General features: G+C 41.1%; 1 protein-coding gene across 1 annotated transcript; it reads right to left on the minus strand.

Moving 5' to 3' along the window:
• Positions 1–5,540: 5,540 nt before the first annotated feature.
• ccdc149a (coiled-coil domain containing 149a) lies at positions 5,541–16,908 on the minus strand. Its single transcript, XM_041030710.1, has 12 exons — positions 16,776–16,908; positions 15,037–15,198; positions 14,793–14,831; positions 14,033–14,140; positions 13,787–13,903; positions 13,188–13,360; positions 12,649–12,721; positions 12,360–12,444; positions 11,505–11,649; positions 11,191–11,267; positions 8,088–8,189; positions 5,541–6,612 (listed from the first exon to the last, which is right to left on the minus strand). Exons 1-12 carry the CDS (start codon positions 16,824–16,826, stop codon positions 6,062–6,064), a joined length of 1,683 nt encoding a protein of 560 aa, XP_040886644.1. The 5' UTR covers positions 16,827–16,908; the 3' UTR covers positions 5,541–6,061.
• Positions 16,909–18,257: the final 1,349 nt, after the last annotated feature.

The raw sequence follows: 18,257 nt of genomic DNA on the forward strand, positions 1-18,257 counted from the left end.
TACTGTGGAGTGCAACTGCACATCTCCTTGTATTTCCTTTTTTCTGATTCTTGTTTTTCACTGTCTTTTTGCACAGCCTTGGGTGCATGCCACATTGCATTTCACAACACATGTTGCTTGTGAATGTGACAAATACACTTCTGAATGTCATGTGCTACATACATACCACAATGCAAAAGCATCACCATCATGTCTGCATATCAAATATAGTAAACATGGAAAAGAATGCTAAATAATATATACATGCAAACTATAAGAAATTAGTTAATATACATCATGCACAAAAAATGATCTAGTCTAGAAGGTAAAACCAGAAAAACTGAAGAACATTAAAATTTTTACTTCTAGGTTTTATTTGAAAAGCTTAAAATCCCCTTTTCAACCTCTACAATTATAAAGTGATGAATAATCTGTTACTGAAGACAATCATTGCCATTGACACAGGTAATTACACAGCCTGGACATTGCTAACAAGCTGCATAATGGCGAATGGCTCATTGCTTATAGCAGGGGGATTGATGGCAGTGGTTAAGGAGAAATCAACGTTAGAACAAAGTCATAATGCTCTAATATTCAAGGATAATTTAAAATACTGGGGATTTTCCACCTTTCTGTCTGTCTCTCTTTCACAGGCTATTAAATAGCAGTCCAATTGTGTATGAAATAGCTCTGGCAAACATAGCTGCAGAGCTGGAAGGGAGAGCACGGACAATACTGGGAACCAATCATTTGCAATATGTCTGAATTCAAACTGCAACCCCCAGCTTTAAAGAACTGAAAAGACAGCAGTAATTTACATCTGTCCAGAACAGAAAATATGATCCAGAGGTGAGACACAAAACAACAACAAAGAGGCATTATTATACTGCACACCTCGCTTACAAGTGTTGGGACTGGATGCTCTTGTTGAGATCTTAAATTACAATAATACAGTGCTACTTACAAAAATGAAACCCAGCACCACACTGTCTGTGGGTCAGGCTGAGATCTATAGAAATGTCTTAAACAGGTCGAACCAGAGGGTCAAATATAGAGGATGATACTGCTGTTAATGCTGGAGAAGGGGGGGGGGGGGGGGGGGGGCAATAGAGTAGAGACGCAGGCCACAGAACTGCCTGTTACTGGAGTGAAAAAGTCCTGCTCATCGGAAAAAAGTCCTGCTGGAAAGCTTCAGACAAACAAACCACAACTGAGAATGCTGCTTTTCTTTTTTTCATCTTGAAATCACATGGCTAATGATACACTGTCTTTGTGAACAAGTGCTGTTGCATAATTTGAGAGGAAATGTTGAGCTGCAATGAACTATGAGACTCTTGAACTTTAATGAAATACCAAAGCAGCTTACTTTCCTGAATAAATCTTTTCATTAATATCTACTTCTGTGCTCATTTTTTGCCTTGCAACAGCTGTGCCAGATTACAAAATGAAGGGAAAACTGTTTGGAAGAGATTAAAGGAAACACTTGTGCAAACCAAGTAAAATAAAGACAAATGCTTTGCTGGTCTGTAAAACAGAAACTGTTCCTACGATGATGAATTGCAGTAAGCCGTAATAGCTACAATGCGTATGCTACCAAAATATTGTAAAGTAGTTGAACCAATGTCCTTTCACATTTTCATCTTTAGAACTTTATGTAATTCACCAAAGTCATATTAAGATTTATATCTGGGTACAGAGAATATTCTAATGCAGAAGCTTTGAGATTTAAATGTAAAAATGTCAATGTCAAAATACATTTATTGCTCTCTGGAATTTTCAAAACACTGTGAAATTTGAATGAAGTTAATTGAGGACAACCTCATTATGCCAGTGCCTGGAACAAGTTTGGTCCAGCCCTGATTCCCCTGCTGGTTGGGGACAGTGGCATTTTCTGCCAGTGCCCCATCACTGATATCACATCTGTAGGTCCCGTCGGCTCTTATCACACTGGCCCACCATCTTCTATCTTAATAGAGATCTGACTGTATGCAGTGGCTACGTGCTGACCCCCGGTGTGGCCTTTCTGCTTATCGGCCGTCCACAAGCTCTCGCCCCTCCAACAACCTGCGACTTTGCTTGCCTTGCTTCCCAGCAGGGCCTTGGGAGCCATGTTGTTGTTGTTGTTGTTGCAGTCAGTTTCAGTTTTGCCTCCAGGAAATGTGGAAACTACTGAGGTAGGTCACAGGGGACGAAGAACCACAAGAAGCAGGCGGTATTCTGTGATCGGGTAAGATTCTATATTAACACGAGGGCTGATGGCAGTCCCAGTGTATTTACGGCCCTTCTGTCATTTGAATAAATTTGATGTTGCTCGAAAGAAATAGTTTAACATTCTGGAAAATATATTTATTTGATTTGCCAAGAGTTAGATGAGAAAAATGGCACTACTCCCATGTCTATGTCTATGTTTACCTCATTGTACAGAATATTATTTTGTTTATCCAGTCATACATGTGAGGGTTCATGTACTGTGTTGTTGTTGCTTTTTTCGTGTTGAAAATTCCATAAATAAATTCATATAGAAAAAAAGATGACTGACATATTTTGCCTGTTTTTTTTTCTTTCCTCTATTATCTCAGATAATAATAGCCTTGTCAGCAACAGAGCAGAAACTTACACTCCTCAAATCGCAGCACCGGGAGAGCAAACCTGCAGGGCTCGGCAAACTGGTGTCTACGAGGTGCCACATGATAAAACTCAGGTAAGCGGAAAAAAGCAAGGTGAGTGAATCAAGCATGGATCACAAGGGCATTGACCATCACTGGAAAGGGCATCTGGTTGGTATAGTAATTAACCCTGTTGAGTGCTTGGCCTGGAAACTGCCTGCTCCAAATGCCCCAGTCCACCCCCATCCCTCAAACCTTTGGAGGACCCAGAGATGATGGGGTGTCAAACCCTCCTACATCCAGCAGCCCTCAGGCTCCCTGGTCACACTTATTAGTGCCGGTGAGCATTGCTGTGACCTAGCTGGTCTCTCTCAGTACCCAGTCACCAGGGTGGGATACATGTAAGTGGGGGGCTAGGGATCAGAACAAAGCAAGTTGATGCTGTGATAAGATTAGCAGTATATATGATGGTTATGGTACAAGCTATCTCAAAATCTGAAACATAAAAGCAGCTAAGTACAAAGCTAGAGAAATCACAGGACAGGCCTGCACACACACATACAAATGATTCCTCTTCTCATCTCTCTCTCAGGTACAAACATAGAGAGGCACGCACACACCTGAGTGATTTAAGCAGCATGGGGTCAATCGAAGCACTTTGCAATGCACTTTTTTTTTTTTACTTGTCCTCTATTGGGGGATGTTACTGTCACAGATAAGGGGCTAAGATTAGTTTCTGGCATGGGCTAGTTGCTGGTATCGTAGCCTCATTTTTATCTGTAGTGGTGATGATTGGCTACAACAGCTCTCAGCAATCCTTTTTTTCCTCTCTAGGGGTCTGGAGAGGGAGCATGAATCTTTCAGCTGTGTGACAAGACCAGATACTGGCCAGTCAGATCCTGATGGGAAGCCATCAGAAAGGGCAGTGTCTCTGATGAATCTCTAGCTGTTCATTTTGTATATTTCTTAAAGACCTCAAACATGTCTGTGCTATTTTTGTGCTGCAATTTTTTACTTATTGGCTGACATGTACATTGATAATGACACATCTGTCATTAGCAAATATTGGTGAATATATAGGATTTATCAATATATCTTTAATTCCTGGTCATAGTTTAATTATTTGTAATCACAACTATTTTTAAAAAATCTGCTGAAATGTTTCACGTTGCAGCTTAAAGTGACTTAGTGAAAAAGCCTTGCAGGGAAAGATCAAAGTGATGGCTAATGGTAAAAGAACTAAAGACAGAACAGACAAAAAACACTGTCAACTTCAATTTATGTCACCTGTCTAACTTGCCAACAAAAGCAGCCGATATGGCTCACACCTTCCACCGTCACATCTTCCCTGAATCACACAATGCATCTCACTACTGTGTTTCAGATATTGAAAGTTCACTAACCTCTACTAGATAATCATATGCATGCAAAAAATCAAAAATTGGTCAGCAACTTTATGAGGAACCCAGTGGTTTCATCTTGTGATTTGCTTGGATTCCATCTGGTTTATAAACTTAACAAACTCCTTGGAAAAAAAAAAAAAAAAAAAAAGCCTCACTGCCGTGTGCCAAATCAGCTGCCTGGCACAAGGCCGACACCAACAGCTCCCTAGCTCAAATTCCTTTTTTCTCCGTGCCTCTACTTTGTGTCAAAGATTAAAAATAGCAAGTGGCCTTCTGCAGAATAAGCAGTTCATGATTCTGGCTTTGACGCCGTGTTTGCCTGGAGAGGCCAGCTGTCACCTGCACGCAGGAAGAGTAGGCCTCACCACTGATTCTCAATACACAGTGGGCTCTGGACTTTGGCTGTAAGACAAAATGGGTGTGACTGTGTAACCATCTTATAGTGCTGGAAAACTTTTGGTGTTTTTAAGTTATACAACCACACTGCAGTGCTTACTGGAAAAAAAAAAACCAAACAAAAAAAACCCCCCCAAAAAAACGGACACTCAGAAAGTATATCCTTCCAAAACGTGATATGTAAATTCAAGTAAAAATAGTTTGAATGAATCAATGATTTTAGACAACTCATTGTAGATTTAAGATGGTGGAACAATTCTCTCCCAAGGCTGGAAGGAAGAGAATCAAGTTAAGCGGCTCTAATCTGTAAAACAATCAAAAGACCGAGGCTGCTGCATTTACAATTAGTGAGAGACCAACCTTGTGAGCACTTAGAAATTAGTCAGAGTGATTTTCTGCAGATTTGGCCTCATTTTCTGGTTCAGAGCGTTACCATCAAACAATCGACATTTGGGTGTGAAAACTCAAACAAATATTACACCAAGTTCACAAAGTCAGTTTCTGTGTCAGAGGTGAAATTCGAAACAGATAAAGTTCCTTCTCGTGTGGCTTCTAGCTTAAGGAGGGAGCAAATTTTCACTGTCACCAGACCAGTGGTTCCCAACCTTTCCTGTCAGACATGCCACAATCCCCAAGCTCAAGTACCCCTTTATTACCACTGCCTGTCATATTCCAAATATCTGAAAGGACTTTAAACTGCATTTTTTTTTTGCATTATTAATGTGAGTGCATCATTATAAATGTGAATATTTTAAAATTGTGTTCCCATACAACTGACAGGTTTGGTCAAATTTACATTTGTACTAAAACTGAATCATTTATCCATTACTTTTAGCTAAACGTTTCAGGTATACCCTGTGGTACCCCTGGTTGGGATTCACTCCACTGGACAAATCAGATTTTTTTTTTTTTCTGTGTTCAAGAGATATTAGTTGTTTTCTTATCTTCCATGAAACTGACATGTCTGTGCCAGTGTCATGACCCTTGTTGGACAGAAAAATAACAACCAACAATACGGCAGGTTTATGCATTTATATTCATAAATATTTCCACATATAAGGCACATGTAGTCTCATTGGAATATCAACTTCTAAATGAGGGAAAATAAAAATGATTCATCTATAGAGATGAATAGACATCAATAGAATCTCTGATATTAATATTATTATTTTACACATATCTACAACAAATTCATTAGAAGTTTTGGAGCCAATCTGAATCCCCTATGAGAGTAACAGTGAAATGCAGCACTCAGTTTATTGGCATCCCTTAGGAAGAGGAATAAGCAAACAATTGGGACTCTCTTATCGCAGGGGAAAATAAGAAGGGAATACGGGGACCAGGCGTTGAGGCTGCCATATTTGTTATTTTCGTAGCTACTCTCTTCCTGTAGGGCATGAAGTTTGCAACTCCATTGATTTCAAGATTGCCTGTTCCTGCGCAGTAACAAGCCTGTCTAGATACAAATGCACCTCCGGCTCTGTCAACGGTGGCTGAAAAGTGAAAGTGTTTTCTCTGTGTTTTATTGACTAAAACAGAGCTGTCAGCTGGAGCAGGGAGCTGGTGAGCGGTGGCTACGCTGTGGGAATGCAACTACAGATGATTAATGCAATCATCATACAGAACAACACGGACCAGGATTAAAATAAACTTCTCAAGTCTTTCTGTGACTTCAGATCATGCCAAGTTGTCACTATGACAGGTGTCACTCTGCGCAGACTGACAGTGAATGTCCCACTCCCCTGTACTTGACACCTCTGTGGCTTGGTTCTCTGGAATTGATACAGAGGCTTCTACATGTTCAGGTACATTGAAAGACTTACTGTCCTGGGTTTCACAGGGCTGATGACCCACCTCTGAAGGATCGACAGAGGCCTGTTTAACTGGAAGCCATGGAAGGTCTGATTTGGTGGGTGGCACATCCAGCGCCAATGCCGCTTCTTCTCCTTCCTCCACTGTGGAACCTAGTTCTTCATCTTCAACTCCTTCTACCTCATGTCCCGCCTCTTCCACTGGACTCCGCCCCTCCTCCAGCTCTAAGGAGACTGGATCTTCCGTCAGGGTCACTACTTCTCCCCCTCTCCTGTCAATCCCATTCGTCTCCACCCCTGTTCGAGGCTCCTGACTGTTGAGCAGTGCAGGTGCGTCTTCCCTGCTGACACCATCTGTGCCAAGGTCGCTGCCAGCGTTGTGCCTTTCCCAGGGTGATTCATGTGAACTTCTGTCATCTGACACAACAGGGAGATGGAGGATGAGACATTTGGTCATTTTGGTCATTTTAATTTCTCACTTGTGGTCATCAGAAAACACGGACTTTTGCCCTGCTCTGTTACTCTAAATATAAGTGCCTCAAAATATTATTATGAAACAACACAGATTTTTTTTTTTTGCTGGAAACATTAGCATGACTACTTACCAAAAATAAATGTGTTTTGCAATTCAAATCAGCTAGCAACAACACCAACAATGATGCCTTGTACAACAGTTATGGCAGCCTCTCTTTATGGCTGCAATAAATGATTATAGTCATAATCAATTACTAATCTACCTACTATGTTTCTGATAAACTGATTAATCATTCCGTCAATAAAACATCAGAAAATAGAAGAATGTACAGCACAGCCTCAAATAGCTGATGTTGTGTATTCAATTTACAACAAAATCAAGCAGAGATAAGAAGTAAATCTTTACATTTGAGAAGCTGGAACAGTAACATATTAACAAAAGTAATTTTTTTGCCCTCATGTTGGCTGACAGAAAAGAGCAACAGGAAACACAGGGGGAGATTTAGTCAGACTTAGATCAGACTAGACTGATCCACCACCATGATGCCTAATTTAGCACATCTTACTGTTTGTTCTTTTTTTCAGTTGATGCTGATGATAGTCTAGGATGGTAAATAAGTAGCAGGAAAAATGCTGCAATGAGGAGTTTAGTAGGAAAAGCCCTTTGTCTGTTGATTCTCAGGGCAAAGGGCTACCTCTGTCCCTTCTTCATTCATGTTGTCTTTTAAGATGTGATAGAATGAAAAACAAAATGCAGAAGAAAACATAAGAAAAACTTTTCCTCTTTTAGAGTTATACTGCTGTGTCAATGTAGAAAGTTATTTCAATTACTTATGTGACTGAAGTGCTTCCATGGCAACAGGCTAAATATAGCAGCAGTGCCCCAGACAACGGGACGCAAGACAAGTGTGACGCCCCGCATCTCAGCAATAGCAACAGCTTAGTTCTGCCTCTTTCTGCCAAAATATGCTCTCACTTTGGGGATTACTGACCCATATTTGTGGATGTGCAGGCAAAAAGGTTAAAGACTGCACACAGAGTCCCGGCCACCTTTTTTCCCCACACATACACACATGAACACGCAAAAACATGCAGGAAGAAAGCAACATTACTTGAACTGGCATCAATATTTATGGCCACCGCCTCCCCCCTCCCCTCATCCTCCATCCCCTTTCAAAGAGAAGATGGCAGAGGTTTCTGAATGTCAGCGGGCGAGAATTTGCTTCACATTTCCAAAATGCCATGGCATTTGGGCAGCTTGCACCAATGAGAGGCAGAGAGGAGTGGAGGCGGGAAGGGAAAGGACTTCGGTTAAACATGGAAGAAAGCAAGGAGTGTTTAGCACGTGGTGGCTAATTACAGTGTTTATGCTCTTAGCAGTGGGTGTAGAAGCCAGATACACACGATTACACACGCACCTTTGGGTGGCCGCACTCTGGGCATGTTTGGCTGGGAAGGAGCGCGTGTTGGATGAAGCTCTGGTTGAAGGTTTTCATTCAGTGTGATATTCTCCCGTGTCCCTGGAAGACCACCACCGAGGAACAAACATTCGCTGTTACTTTCACTTCCAAATGACAGCAGATAGGCAAAGTAAGAGGTATGAAGGGTTTTCCAAGGCTGGGGCATGTTAGGATTGGATGGAGCTCATCCAAGCACATGTATGATGCTGCACTGCTTGTGCTTTCACACAACATACAAACAGTAAACGCATATATGCGTTGCAGCGTTTACAGGAAGTGGCTTCAGTTCCCTGTCATCTGTCTTCATTAGTGATGGCTGCATGCCTCTCAGGCTGACACCATATGCTACTCATAGGAGACTGTGCACCATAAACCAGACATCACAAACACACGCACAAAACTATACGCACAGAAGCCTGTAAGTCTGTAAGTGCGCCCATCAGCCTTTGCCTCAGAGAAACCCTGTGAATAGGCAAAACCCAGCCTGTTTCTCTGACCATTCAAGTGTGAGGCACAAAAACAAACAGAGGAATGAGAAAATGGATGACTGGGTGACACGATGCGTGAGAACCATGAATGAACAGAGAACATATTGTTATGAATGCAGTCCATACTGTTATGGGTGCTCAGTGTTTACACTGACATGGGAACAGTGAGTGAGACGGGGCTGGGGGCTGTTTGGATGCTGAGGCTTCTACAGTTAGGGGTGTCAAGAGACAAAGTGGTTGGTTGTCTAAAAAGTTCCTGTACTTCTTTTACAGAGACAACAACCGTTTTAATCATTGTATTACATTGTTTTGAAAATTTCCCCTAACCAAACTTTAACTCGGCTCAGTTGCATTTATTTTGTGAAGAAAATAACAGATTTTTTTTTTGTTTTAATGCTGCAGTATCGTGCTACAGCTGTCGAAAGACAAAAGAGTCAGCAGTTCTGTAGAAGCAAGTATCTCCTTCATTAGGCTCGGATTGCTGGCCTGTAACTTTCCCTTTGACTGTGCCACTGCATCCGAGCACAGTCTTTAGGTCTTGAGAGAGGGGCTTTAGGAGAGTTCTGCAGACTGCCTTTGAAAACCAATAATAAGGTGGCGTTGGTTATTACAGAGGACTCAGAAGGAGGCAGGAAGCACCAGCGACTTGCTTTAAACCTCACTGGCAGTTTCCTGTCCAGTCATCTAACCATCTGCCTAACTCTCTCACATGTATACCACATACTGTATATGCATATGCATGCAACCAGCAAAGATAACAGGCTTTTCTGCTTAATGTGACACCACAACATACCAGATCATATACGCTACATCATAAACATGGAGACAAAAAGATGAGACAGGGAAAAGTCCCTCTGGACCAAAACAGAGCTATAAGGGTGCATTCTCTCTGTCCTTCCAATAGCTGATGCACTCACTGGTTGTGTTACATTTCAGCTTACATTCATTCAGCACCGGGGGTGGGGCAGACCAGGGGGGTGGACTGGAGGGATCTATCAATCCCAAATTTATCTGACTCACTGCATCAATGAGATTGTTATTGTTTTTCGCTCTCTCTCTCATCCGGAGACAATGTAGTCACCTCTACCGATCTCCGGGCCTCAGGTAGGCAGCCAAGGCCCTCCGTCCTATCCTGTTTGCCTTTAATATCCATCAGAGCCCAACTTCATATCACATCAAGGCCAGAGACGCTCACATCTCTCTCTATATCTCTGTCTCCCTAACTGTGGTGGACAGCGTGGTCGTCAGGCACTCTGGGCCCTCGCCTACAAATTCCCTAATAACGGCACATTCCCCTAAATGTGTTTGTAATGTGGGCAATCATTTTCAGTAATGGATGCTTGTCAGTTTTATGGCGGTGAGAATGACGGTCTCATGACAGGGCACTTCCATCCAGCCGGAGCCCCACCACCTCTCAGTGTGGCTCATCCACGACACAACATCTCCCTCCAGTGGAGACAAGAGAGAACTATTTTCTAGGTGGCCTGACCTGTCTGCTGGATGCATATGGAAGTGGATCGTTCAATTTGAATATTTTAGTTTGGTTTTGCTGAGGATGGTGAGGGAGTTGTTTACAGGAGGGGAGTGAGAATGTGAACACATTCTAAAATGGACCAATAAACCAGCAGTGTGTTGACTTAAAAAGGTCTCTCCTGCCCTTAAAACATTCCCAACACCAACATTCAAAAACAATCTTTTTTTTTCCCCTGGAGAAGAGTAAAATTTAAGACAGATCCACTGGACCAAAAGGATTAGAGTGTGATATTCAGGTAGCCTGGCTCAGTCAGTGGTATCATGAGCGGACACATGAGCGGGTGGTCAATGGAGTTGACACATTGCAAACGGTGGGCATGAGGTGACATGATTTCTGGGCGTCTGCCAAGATTTGTCCTGGCATGACATAGCGGAGGGCACGGATGGGCTAAGTGGGGCAGAAGGAATACATACTCCCAATTCCCACAGATACACGGTAGGTCAAGCCTGAGACGCAGCGAGAGAGGAGAGAAAGACACACTGTTATTATGAATAGAAAACTTCATTAACGTGTTTAGATTGCAAAGAGAGAAAAAGTGAAAGACATTTAAACCAGGTCACTAGCTGGAAGAATTAAGAGAAAAGATCCCTGGATTATTATTTTCTTTGCTTATAAGAGATTGAAGAGAAAAACATTTTCTTCTAAAATATCTATAACTAATTATTAATTATAAAAGGACAGAAAAGCACTGTTTACTAGCTGGATTAAAAAAAAATGTATTTTACTTGTAAGGTGACTGATAAACCTGATTATTTTAAACACAAAACAAATAATTTGTATCCATGACCAGTTACTGTGCTGCTGCAATAGTTTATTCAAAGGGAACGTGTTGAAATAAATCACCAGTTGTTTGTTTTCAAACTCTAAAATATGAATGACAGTAAAATTACTGTTGTTACTCTGTAATTGTTTAACAACTGGATTGAGCTCGATGTTGCATTGAATTATGGAGAGATCATTTCACGATTTCAGAGACTGGAATGTGATTTTTTTTTTTTTTTTTTTGTGAAAAGCTTTGACAGTTGGACTTGAAACCCACCTGGAAGGCTCCACAGTCCTGAAACCTCCAAGGTCTTTAGCTTTCTTTCCAAATCTGCAACTCTGTTTCCAAGGATCCTGCATGCAGACCAAGTAGGAAGGGTCAGGTTACTTGGGACTGAAGCATAGTGCATGTGTGTGTCTTATGGTGCAGTGTTTGCCTTGGAGGTGGAGGAGGATTCTTAGAACAGGCAGGCAAACATCATTAAGTGTGTTGAATTTAAAAGATGACCCTAATGAAACAGTACTTGATGCAGTCAGCAGAGGACCAGATGAGGGTTCCTCCAACATCATTATAACGTGCCTTCTCAGTACCTGTTAGTGTGCCTCTGGTGCTGGATGACCAGATTCTTCTCATGGATGGTCTCCAACAGAGCTGTGGCCAGGGACTTGAGGTCAGAGATGGACTGAGGTGTGGCTGGCAGGCTGCAGCCCTGCTCCTCCAGGAGCATCTCCTGAACTATAAAGGAGAGTGGAGGGGAGAGGGATAAAAAGAAAGAGAGATAGAAAGGGAAAGGAGGAGAAAAGGAAAAAAAACGGGGCAAAACCAATTTTTTTATTGGAAGCCAGATGTGTGCGATGAAAATATGGCCTCATATACTCAGAATATGTTGGGTACTAACCTGCCAATAATGCACCGATAAAACTTTCACAAAACTTAAAAAACAGATAAAAAGAGGGAACAGGGTGATATAGCAGGAGACAGGGAAAACAGCATGACAAGAGCAAGAGAGAGACAGAGAGTTAGAAACAGCTGTCTGCTAGGTGACACTCTCCTAACTTTAACTCCAGAGCCCACTGTGCTGCTTCTGCCAGCGACTGTCAGTCATCATGGCAGGCTCATTTCCCTGCCAGTGGTGCTCTCTACCACTCAGAATACAATTAGCAACCCAGCTGGTGTCCGGGGAGGGTGGCTTGAAGGATCGGCAAAAAAGGATTCATTAAGTAATGCGATGATTTACGGCGAGAAACAGATGTGTTTTAAAGAAACTGATTTCTTAAACTGAAGGAAGAAGCAGTTGCGGAGTTCATCTGATCACAAACTAACTGACGCACTCTGAAACAGACAGTGATGGAAAACATTTTACACAGTTTGCAGATCAGCTGCTCTGGCATCTATGTCTGAGTTTAAAGAGAATTCGAAATGAGCCGAACAGTTTGTGTTTTCACCTTGTTTGGCTGAGAGGACTCCAGTGAGGGGACTGCTGTTTGATTTCCCATATGTGCTGGAGTTTTTCCTCCTCTCAAGAGCTGTCTGTCCGGAGGGGGAAAAACAAAAGAATAAAGCTGGCCCTGCCATGTCTGATGAACCTTTTAAATAAAAGTAACCTCTTTTACTTTTAGTGCATATGCATAAGCATACAAATTTAGTGAAATAACATGAATTTTGTCAGGATCCATGAACCTAAAATATCAGTTTTACATTTTATATTTTCATTTAGGGAAGTGTCATCTGTACCTTGTACTTCATGATGTTTGACTTCAGCAGATTCACCTCCTCCTGCAGTTGGCTGAAACGCTCATGCAAATACCTGCAGTGACAATGATTACATTTACAATCAGAGGAGTCAAAGCACTTATAAGAAGACTGATGAGGTGTAGATTACAGGCTCAACTGATAGTCAATCAACCTTTGGGGGCAGAAAATCAATTAGCTATGCTATAAGTGAACTGAACAGTGGAACTACTTGTTTTTTTAATCTTTATTTAAAAGAATTTTCCGCTCAACCATGATATTCACGTACTTCATAAGGAAAATGTGTACTCCACTGCAGCGGTGCAATGTACTGCACTGGTTGGAGCGGACAGAGAGGCTACTGTAACAGTATCAAACACCGCGACAAGGAATCAGAAAAAAAGGCAGCTGCACCTCGAAGAAAACACATGGTTTCTCGAGAAGCTGGAGAGTTGGAGAACCACAAGTGGATCAGGCTTGAATTAATGTGACTAATGACAATGGTTCTATCTTCCAGACATCTACCTCTGTGTCCCACTCACCTGTTTTCCATGCAGAGGGCGTCCACATCAATGATGCGAGCCTCACGGTTGCCTAAGACGTGGTTGAGTTCCATGTTGAGTCGATCGGCTTTCTCCCTGAACACGTTGCGCTCCGCCTTCACGTCCTGCAGCTCATCTGTCAGAGCCTTCATGTTGTGCTCCATCTCCTCCATCTAGAAAAAGGCAAGCAGGTAAAAAGTGCTTGCAAGAGAGTTTTCTGAGAGTGCATAAACAGTTTTCAGCATTCAGCAACTTAAGAGCTCCCACTGTTTTTAATTGAGTGGCTCCACTAGAGTAGATAGAAGTTATGTGCCTTGCTCAAGAACAAGCTTAAAGGAGGGCAAAGTGTTGTTTCATCAATAAAACACAATCCAATACAGAACCAGCACAAACAAGCAATCATTATAAGCCTCATAAAGGCAGTATGTACTGCACTGCATGTATGGAGGTGAAGAGAATGAATGAATCTTCAGATTTCTCCCATCCTCTCATCCTATTATTGATACTAGTGGAAAACGATGATATATTATTATGAGTTTAAAGCTGTTCACTGAGAACAAAAATTTACTGACAGTGACAAGAAAGAGAAATGAATGGACCTGCAGCCCCGCTCTCTCTAGCTGGCGAACCAGATCCTCACGTTCATGGGCAGGGAAGTGGCGTGCCCCCACCTCCTCATCCCCGAGCCTCTGTCGAGTAATAGTCATCCTCAGGAGCTGTAGAAAAAACATGCTAATTTCACAGCTTCTCTCAATCACAGTTATGCATGCACTTTACTGAGGGGTCAGGTCTAATGTGTGGTATTTAAACTGCATTTACATGTGTGGTGCTACTGGTAACCTTACCTTGTTATCCCCCTGGGCCTCCGCAAGCCTCTGAGTCAGCTCCTTCACCTCCTCAGCAAGCTGCTTCACTCGTTCCCTCGAGTCTCTCAACAGCTGAGCCAGGTTCACCTGTGGAGAAGGAGGAGAAGACGAGTGAAACGTGAGTGGACAGAGAAGGAGAAAGATGATAGAAGATCCACATGGTCAAAAAACAGCTGGTGGCAGGCCTTTTGATCCATCATCCATCACAGAGAGAGTGCAAATCCACCAAAAACCCATTCAGTTAGGCTACACCTTCCTTCTTCTTCAGCTCAAAGAAATAGCAAACAGAGAAACAACTGTGAAACAGAAACAGGTTGTGCGCCATTGAACACATTGAGCCCATAGCACTAAATTGATTTTCAGGATTAACAGGCTGCAAGGACAAAGATAAAAGATCAAGCTGGGCAAAAATACAATTTGTAGACGATGGCTGACTACTCACTTCTTTTTACACTTAGAGCAGTCTCAGCTCTGATTATAAATTCACAAAATAATTCCTTATTTTTCTCTTTATATCAGCAACATCATTGTCAAAAGGTAAAGTTTATGTAAGTTTTAGACACTGAACAAAAAAAAAAACAAGATTCCTCTTTATAGCACTATTCCATAGCCAACTCTGCAACTTTATTTGATGTGAATACAGGCCTCAGCATAACAGAGAACTGTTTGATTTAAGCACATCATAAATTTTACACTGTACCATAATGAAGTAAGGAAGTCCTCAAAATCAGCAACTTACTTGATTGCGTTTCTCTGGCGGCAAAGAGGGATCACCATCCTGAGAAATTAAAGGAATGATATAACTAAAATATTTTCTATCATCAAATACAACAGGCAAATATTTCATCATGCATGCTATGAAAAGGCTCCCATTTAAATAACTAACTGCTTCATCAGAGCGTATGAATAAGCTGTTTGAAACATTTGGTGCAGACAATACACATGGATAAATAAGCATCAGCTTAAAGGTTTGAACCACTCACAATGAGTTCCCTGTACTTCTTCTTGAGTCCCTGGTGACGCTCCCTCAGCTGATTGGCCATCAGCTTGTACTGGTCTCTTTCCTGCTGACAGGTATCCAGCTCTTTAGACAGAATGAGCAGGGCCTCTTTCTTACTTTCCAGTTTACGCTTACATATCAGGAACTACCACAAACACCGCACACAAGGACAGAACAGAGGGCAGAGGTATTATCAAACACATTATAATGGCTATTGTAAATAGCAGCAGTGTGTGTTAATTTCTGGACCACAGAAGTAGGACTATATGTAACATTCATTTATCTTAACATCAACTGTATCATCCAGCTTGTTGTTAGCTTCATAATTTCCTGCAGGCCCTGCAGGCCTGCAAGGATATGACCACATTACTTGTTACTTGACCGTACAAACGATACCAACCCAGACCAGTTCCCTACTGGTGGAAAAAACACACCCTGGAGCTGAGTGTTTAACTTGGAGATAAGACATAGGAGAAGGAATAAAGTAAACTCTGATAGCTGACAGACCAGCTCATAACCAAATTAAACTGCTGCTGCTATCACAAAGGTGAACATAGTAACGTGTAGTAAAGTTTGTAGTAGTATGGTATGTATGTATTAGTATGACTTGTAGCTCAAGCATGCTATTCCCTTATGCACGTGATTATTTTCACTATAAATTTATTTGACAATTATTTTTTCAATTTCTAAAATGTCAGAACAAAGTCAACAAAGTTTTCAAAACCTCAAGGTCATGTCATCATATCATTTGTTTTCTCTGACCAACAATCGAAAATCTAAATATACTGAGTTTTATGTGACATGAGACAATGAAAAGCAGGAAATCCTCTGAAATGTGGCAGTTTGGCTTGAAACATGACCAAAACAATTAGCTTACCAAAATAGTTGCCAGTTTATTTTCAATCAAATAACCAATTCCATTTGTTTCAGCTTTACTCTTATGAAACCAGAAGGTTTCATCCACATTTAAAAAAAGAACAGTTATACTTACCACTAGATATCAGATTATCAGGTCATCCACTCACAGGGTGGAAGTTCCTTCTTAACCATAGTTAAATAAACAGCCCCTAAAAAGGATCTCTGAATAATATCTGATTTACTCATTTTAATATTGATTAAAGTTAATTATCCCTCCTGCCTGACCAGGTGTGGTGGGTCACTCTGCATTAATGAGCTACTGATCACAGCAATTTAATTCATGTTGAGATTCAACAAATCGAAAAGCTGAAGCTTTTATTTGCTTTTTTTTGGTGACAGTTTAATGAATGAATTTCAGCGGTATGCAGTGCCAATTTCAGTATAAATTACAGGCTTATGTTGCATTTTAATCTCCAAATAATATGTTCACGTCTATTTCATTTCATGCGACTTTAAATAACTTTATTCAAGCAGTGTTAACAGGTAAATGTAGTCCCACAGGTGGGTTACATCTGCTCCACACAGCACCCTGCCTGTTTAAGAGGTGGGCAGGAGAGTGTCACCTCGGCGGTTGGGAGTCGGATGCTGTCGGCCTGACAGAATAGCATGTTAGCTTTACCCATCAGTAAGGAGCCTTTCCGGCTAAAGACAAAAAATATATAATTTTTTTAAAAATGTGTTGTTAAGCAGCTTCCCCGGGTATGAAGCCAACAGACTGGGGCTCGTTCCATATGGACCCGGGAAGCGTCTGCAAAAGCAGCCCGTCTCTGCAGCAGCTGTTCACGGTATTCGCCTCTCACCTACCTCGCTGACGAGCCCCTGCCAGTCGCTCTCACTCCTCTTGGAAGACTGCATTATCCGAAATATCACATTCAACGATAAGATGCAGGATGTCTGTGTGCTTCCGTCCGAGCCGCCTCACCTTCTCCGTTTGTTTATCCTGCAACGTCACTTTTTAATGGCTCTTCTGTCAAGTCGAGCGGAATAACAGTAGAAGAAAAAAACAACTTCCGGTACAAAAATAAAATTAAACAATCGTCGAAGTAAACGACTTTTCAACAATAATTCTCATGTAACTTTAAACCCATTAAGTATTGAACATTGGGTAGCCTATATTATTTGGAAATAAAGTGCTGGAGCACTTCTGAAGAGGAATTAGTTATAACAACATAAAATGAGATTTCCTTCACAATAAAAGCACAGAGCCAGTCGCTAAAAATGACACGTGCAAGTGTATTTTGGAGAATACGCCTAAAATATCAAAAAAATGTATCAAAATATGCCCTTTTTACATGTACTTTAGATCTTATAGCTTTAATCGCTCTTTTTTTTTATAAAGATTATTAGCAACATGTTGAGCATATTAGGAAGGGAAGAAATCTTTAACTGATATTATGTCATAACTTTAGCCTATAACACAAACAAGATGAAACACATCTTACAACTGCATTTCTACATATTGTGAGAATAGCATCCAATAATAATCCACACTTTTATTTCTCTCATTGTTAGAACGGCCGTTCTGATGACAAAGACACTCTACAGAAAAGAAATGTCAAACACACATCATGTCTTTATTTTTCCAACAGCAGCACAGATATATCAGCAAACCAAAGGTCTAACCAACAACAACAGCAGATTTAAACAGGACAGGGAAAGATTAAAGTGTTAAACCGTAACTTAAACAATGTCTGTTCTTCAGGCACTTGCACTACTTGCACCATTCTTCACATAACCTAGAACATAAGTTCCATAAAACGGCACTTTCTTTCAATTCTGGACAGTCAGCTGCAAAAAAGTGTAACGGACCTCATCTCCCTTCCGGATGGAGCCGAGTGGTGACCACGGCTGTTACAACATGCAATAATATTGCCGTTACATGTTCCTTAAATAGAAACTCCCAATGTGCAAGTATGCTATGTGCAAATTCCCCAAAATCAACATTTTCCCCTAACAAAATGTAGTAACCCAATGGAAAATAACATCAGATATTTAGCCCCTTAAAACTATACTAAAGAAAGATATTTCTGATACTTCAGAAAGACATATCATACAGTATTTTCTAGTTAAAGAATCATCACTTTACTAAAAATACAAAACTTGTTTAAAATTTCAGTTATACCACCACTGAGAAACAAACTGAATAATTATTAAAGATAAACGGAAGATAGAGCTCTCTTGTGGCACAGTACACACAAAACATAAGTCAACAATTTACAGTAATTCACTCTTTTACTCTTAGTACTATTCCCCTCACCACTACATTACTAACTGTGTTAGCTAATA

Source organism: Toxotes jaculatrix, chromosome 23 (genome assembly GCF_017976425.1).
Source record: "Toxotes jaculatrix isolate fToxJac2 chromosome 23, fToxJac2.pri, whole genome shotgun sequence".
Taxonomy (NCBI): Eukaryota; Metazoa; Chordata; class Actinopteri; family Toxotidae; genus Toxotes; species Toxotes jaculatrix.

Bases quoted from the DNA above. Each gene is read 5' to 3' on its own strand.
- ccdc149a (XM_041030710.1), bottom strand. From the start codon at position 16,826: ATGCAGTCTTCCAAGAGGAGTGAGAGCGACTGGCAGGGGCTCGTCAGC. The intron at 14,141-14,792 runs GTAAGTTGCTGA...CCTTCTCCACAG, and splicing joins CGCCAGAGAAACGCAATCAA to GTGAACCTGGCTCAGCTGTT. The intron at 13,361-13,786 runs GTCCATTCATTT...GCCTTTTTCTAG, and splicing joins TAGAGAGAGCGGGGCTGCAG to ATGGAGGAGATGGAGCACAA.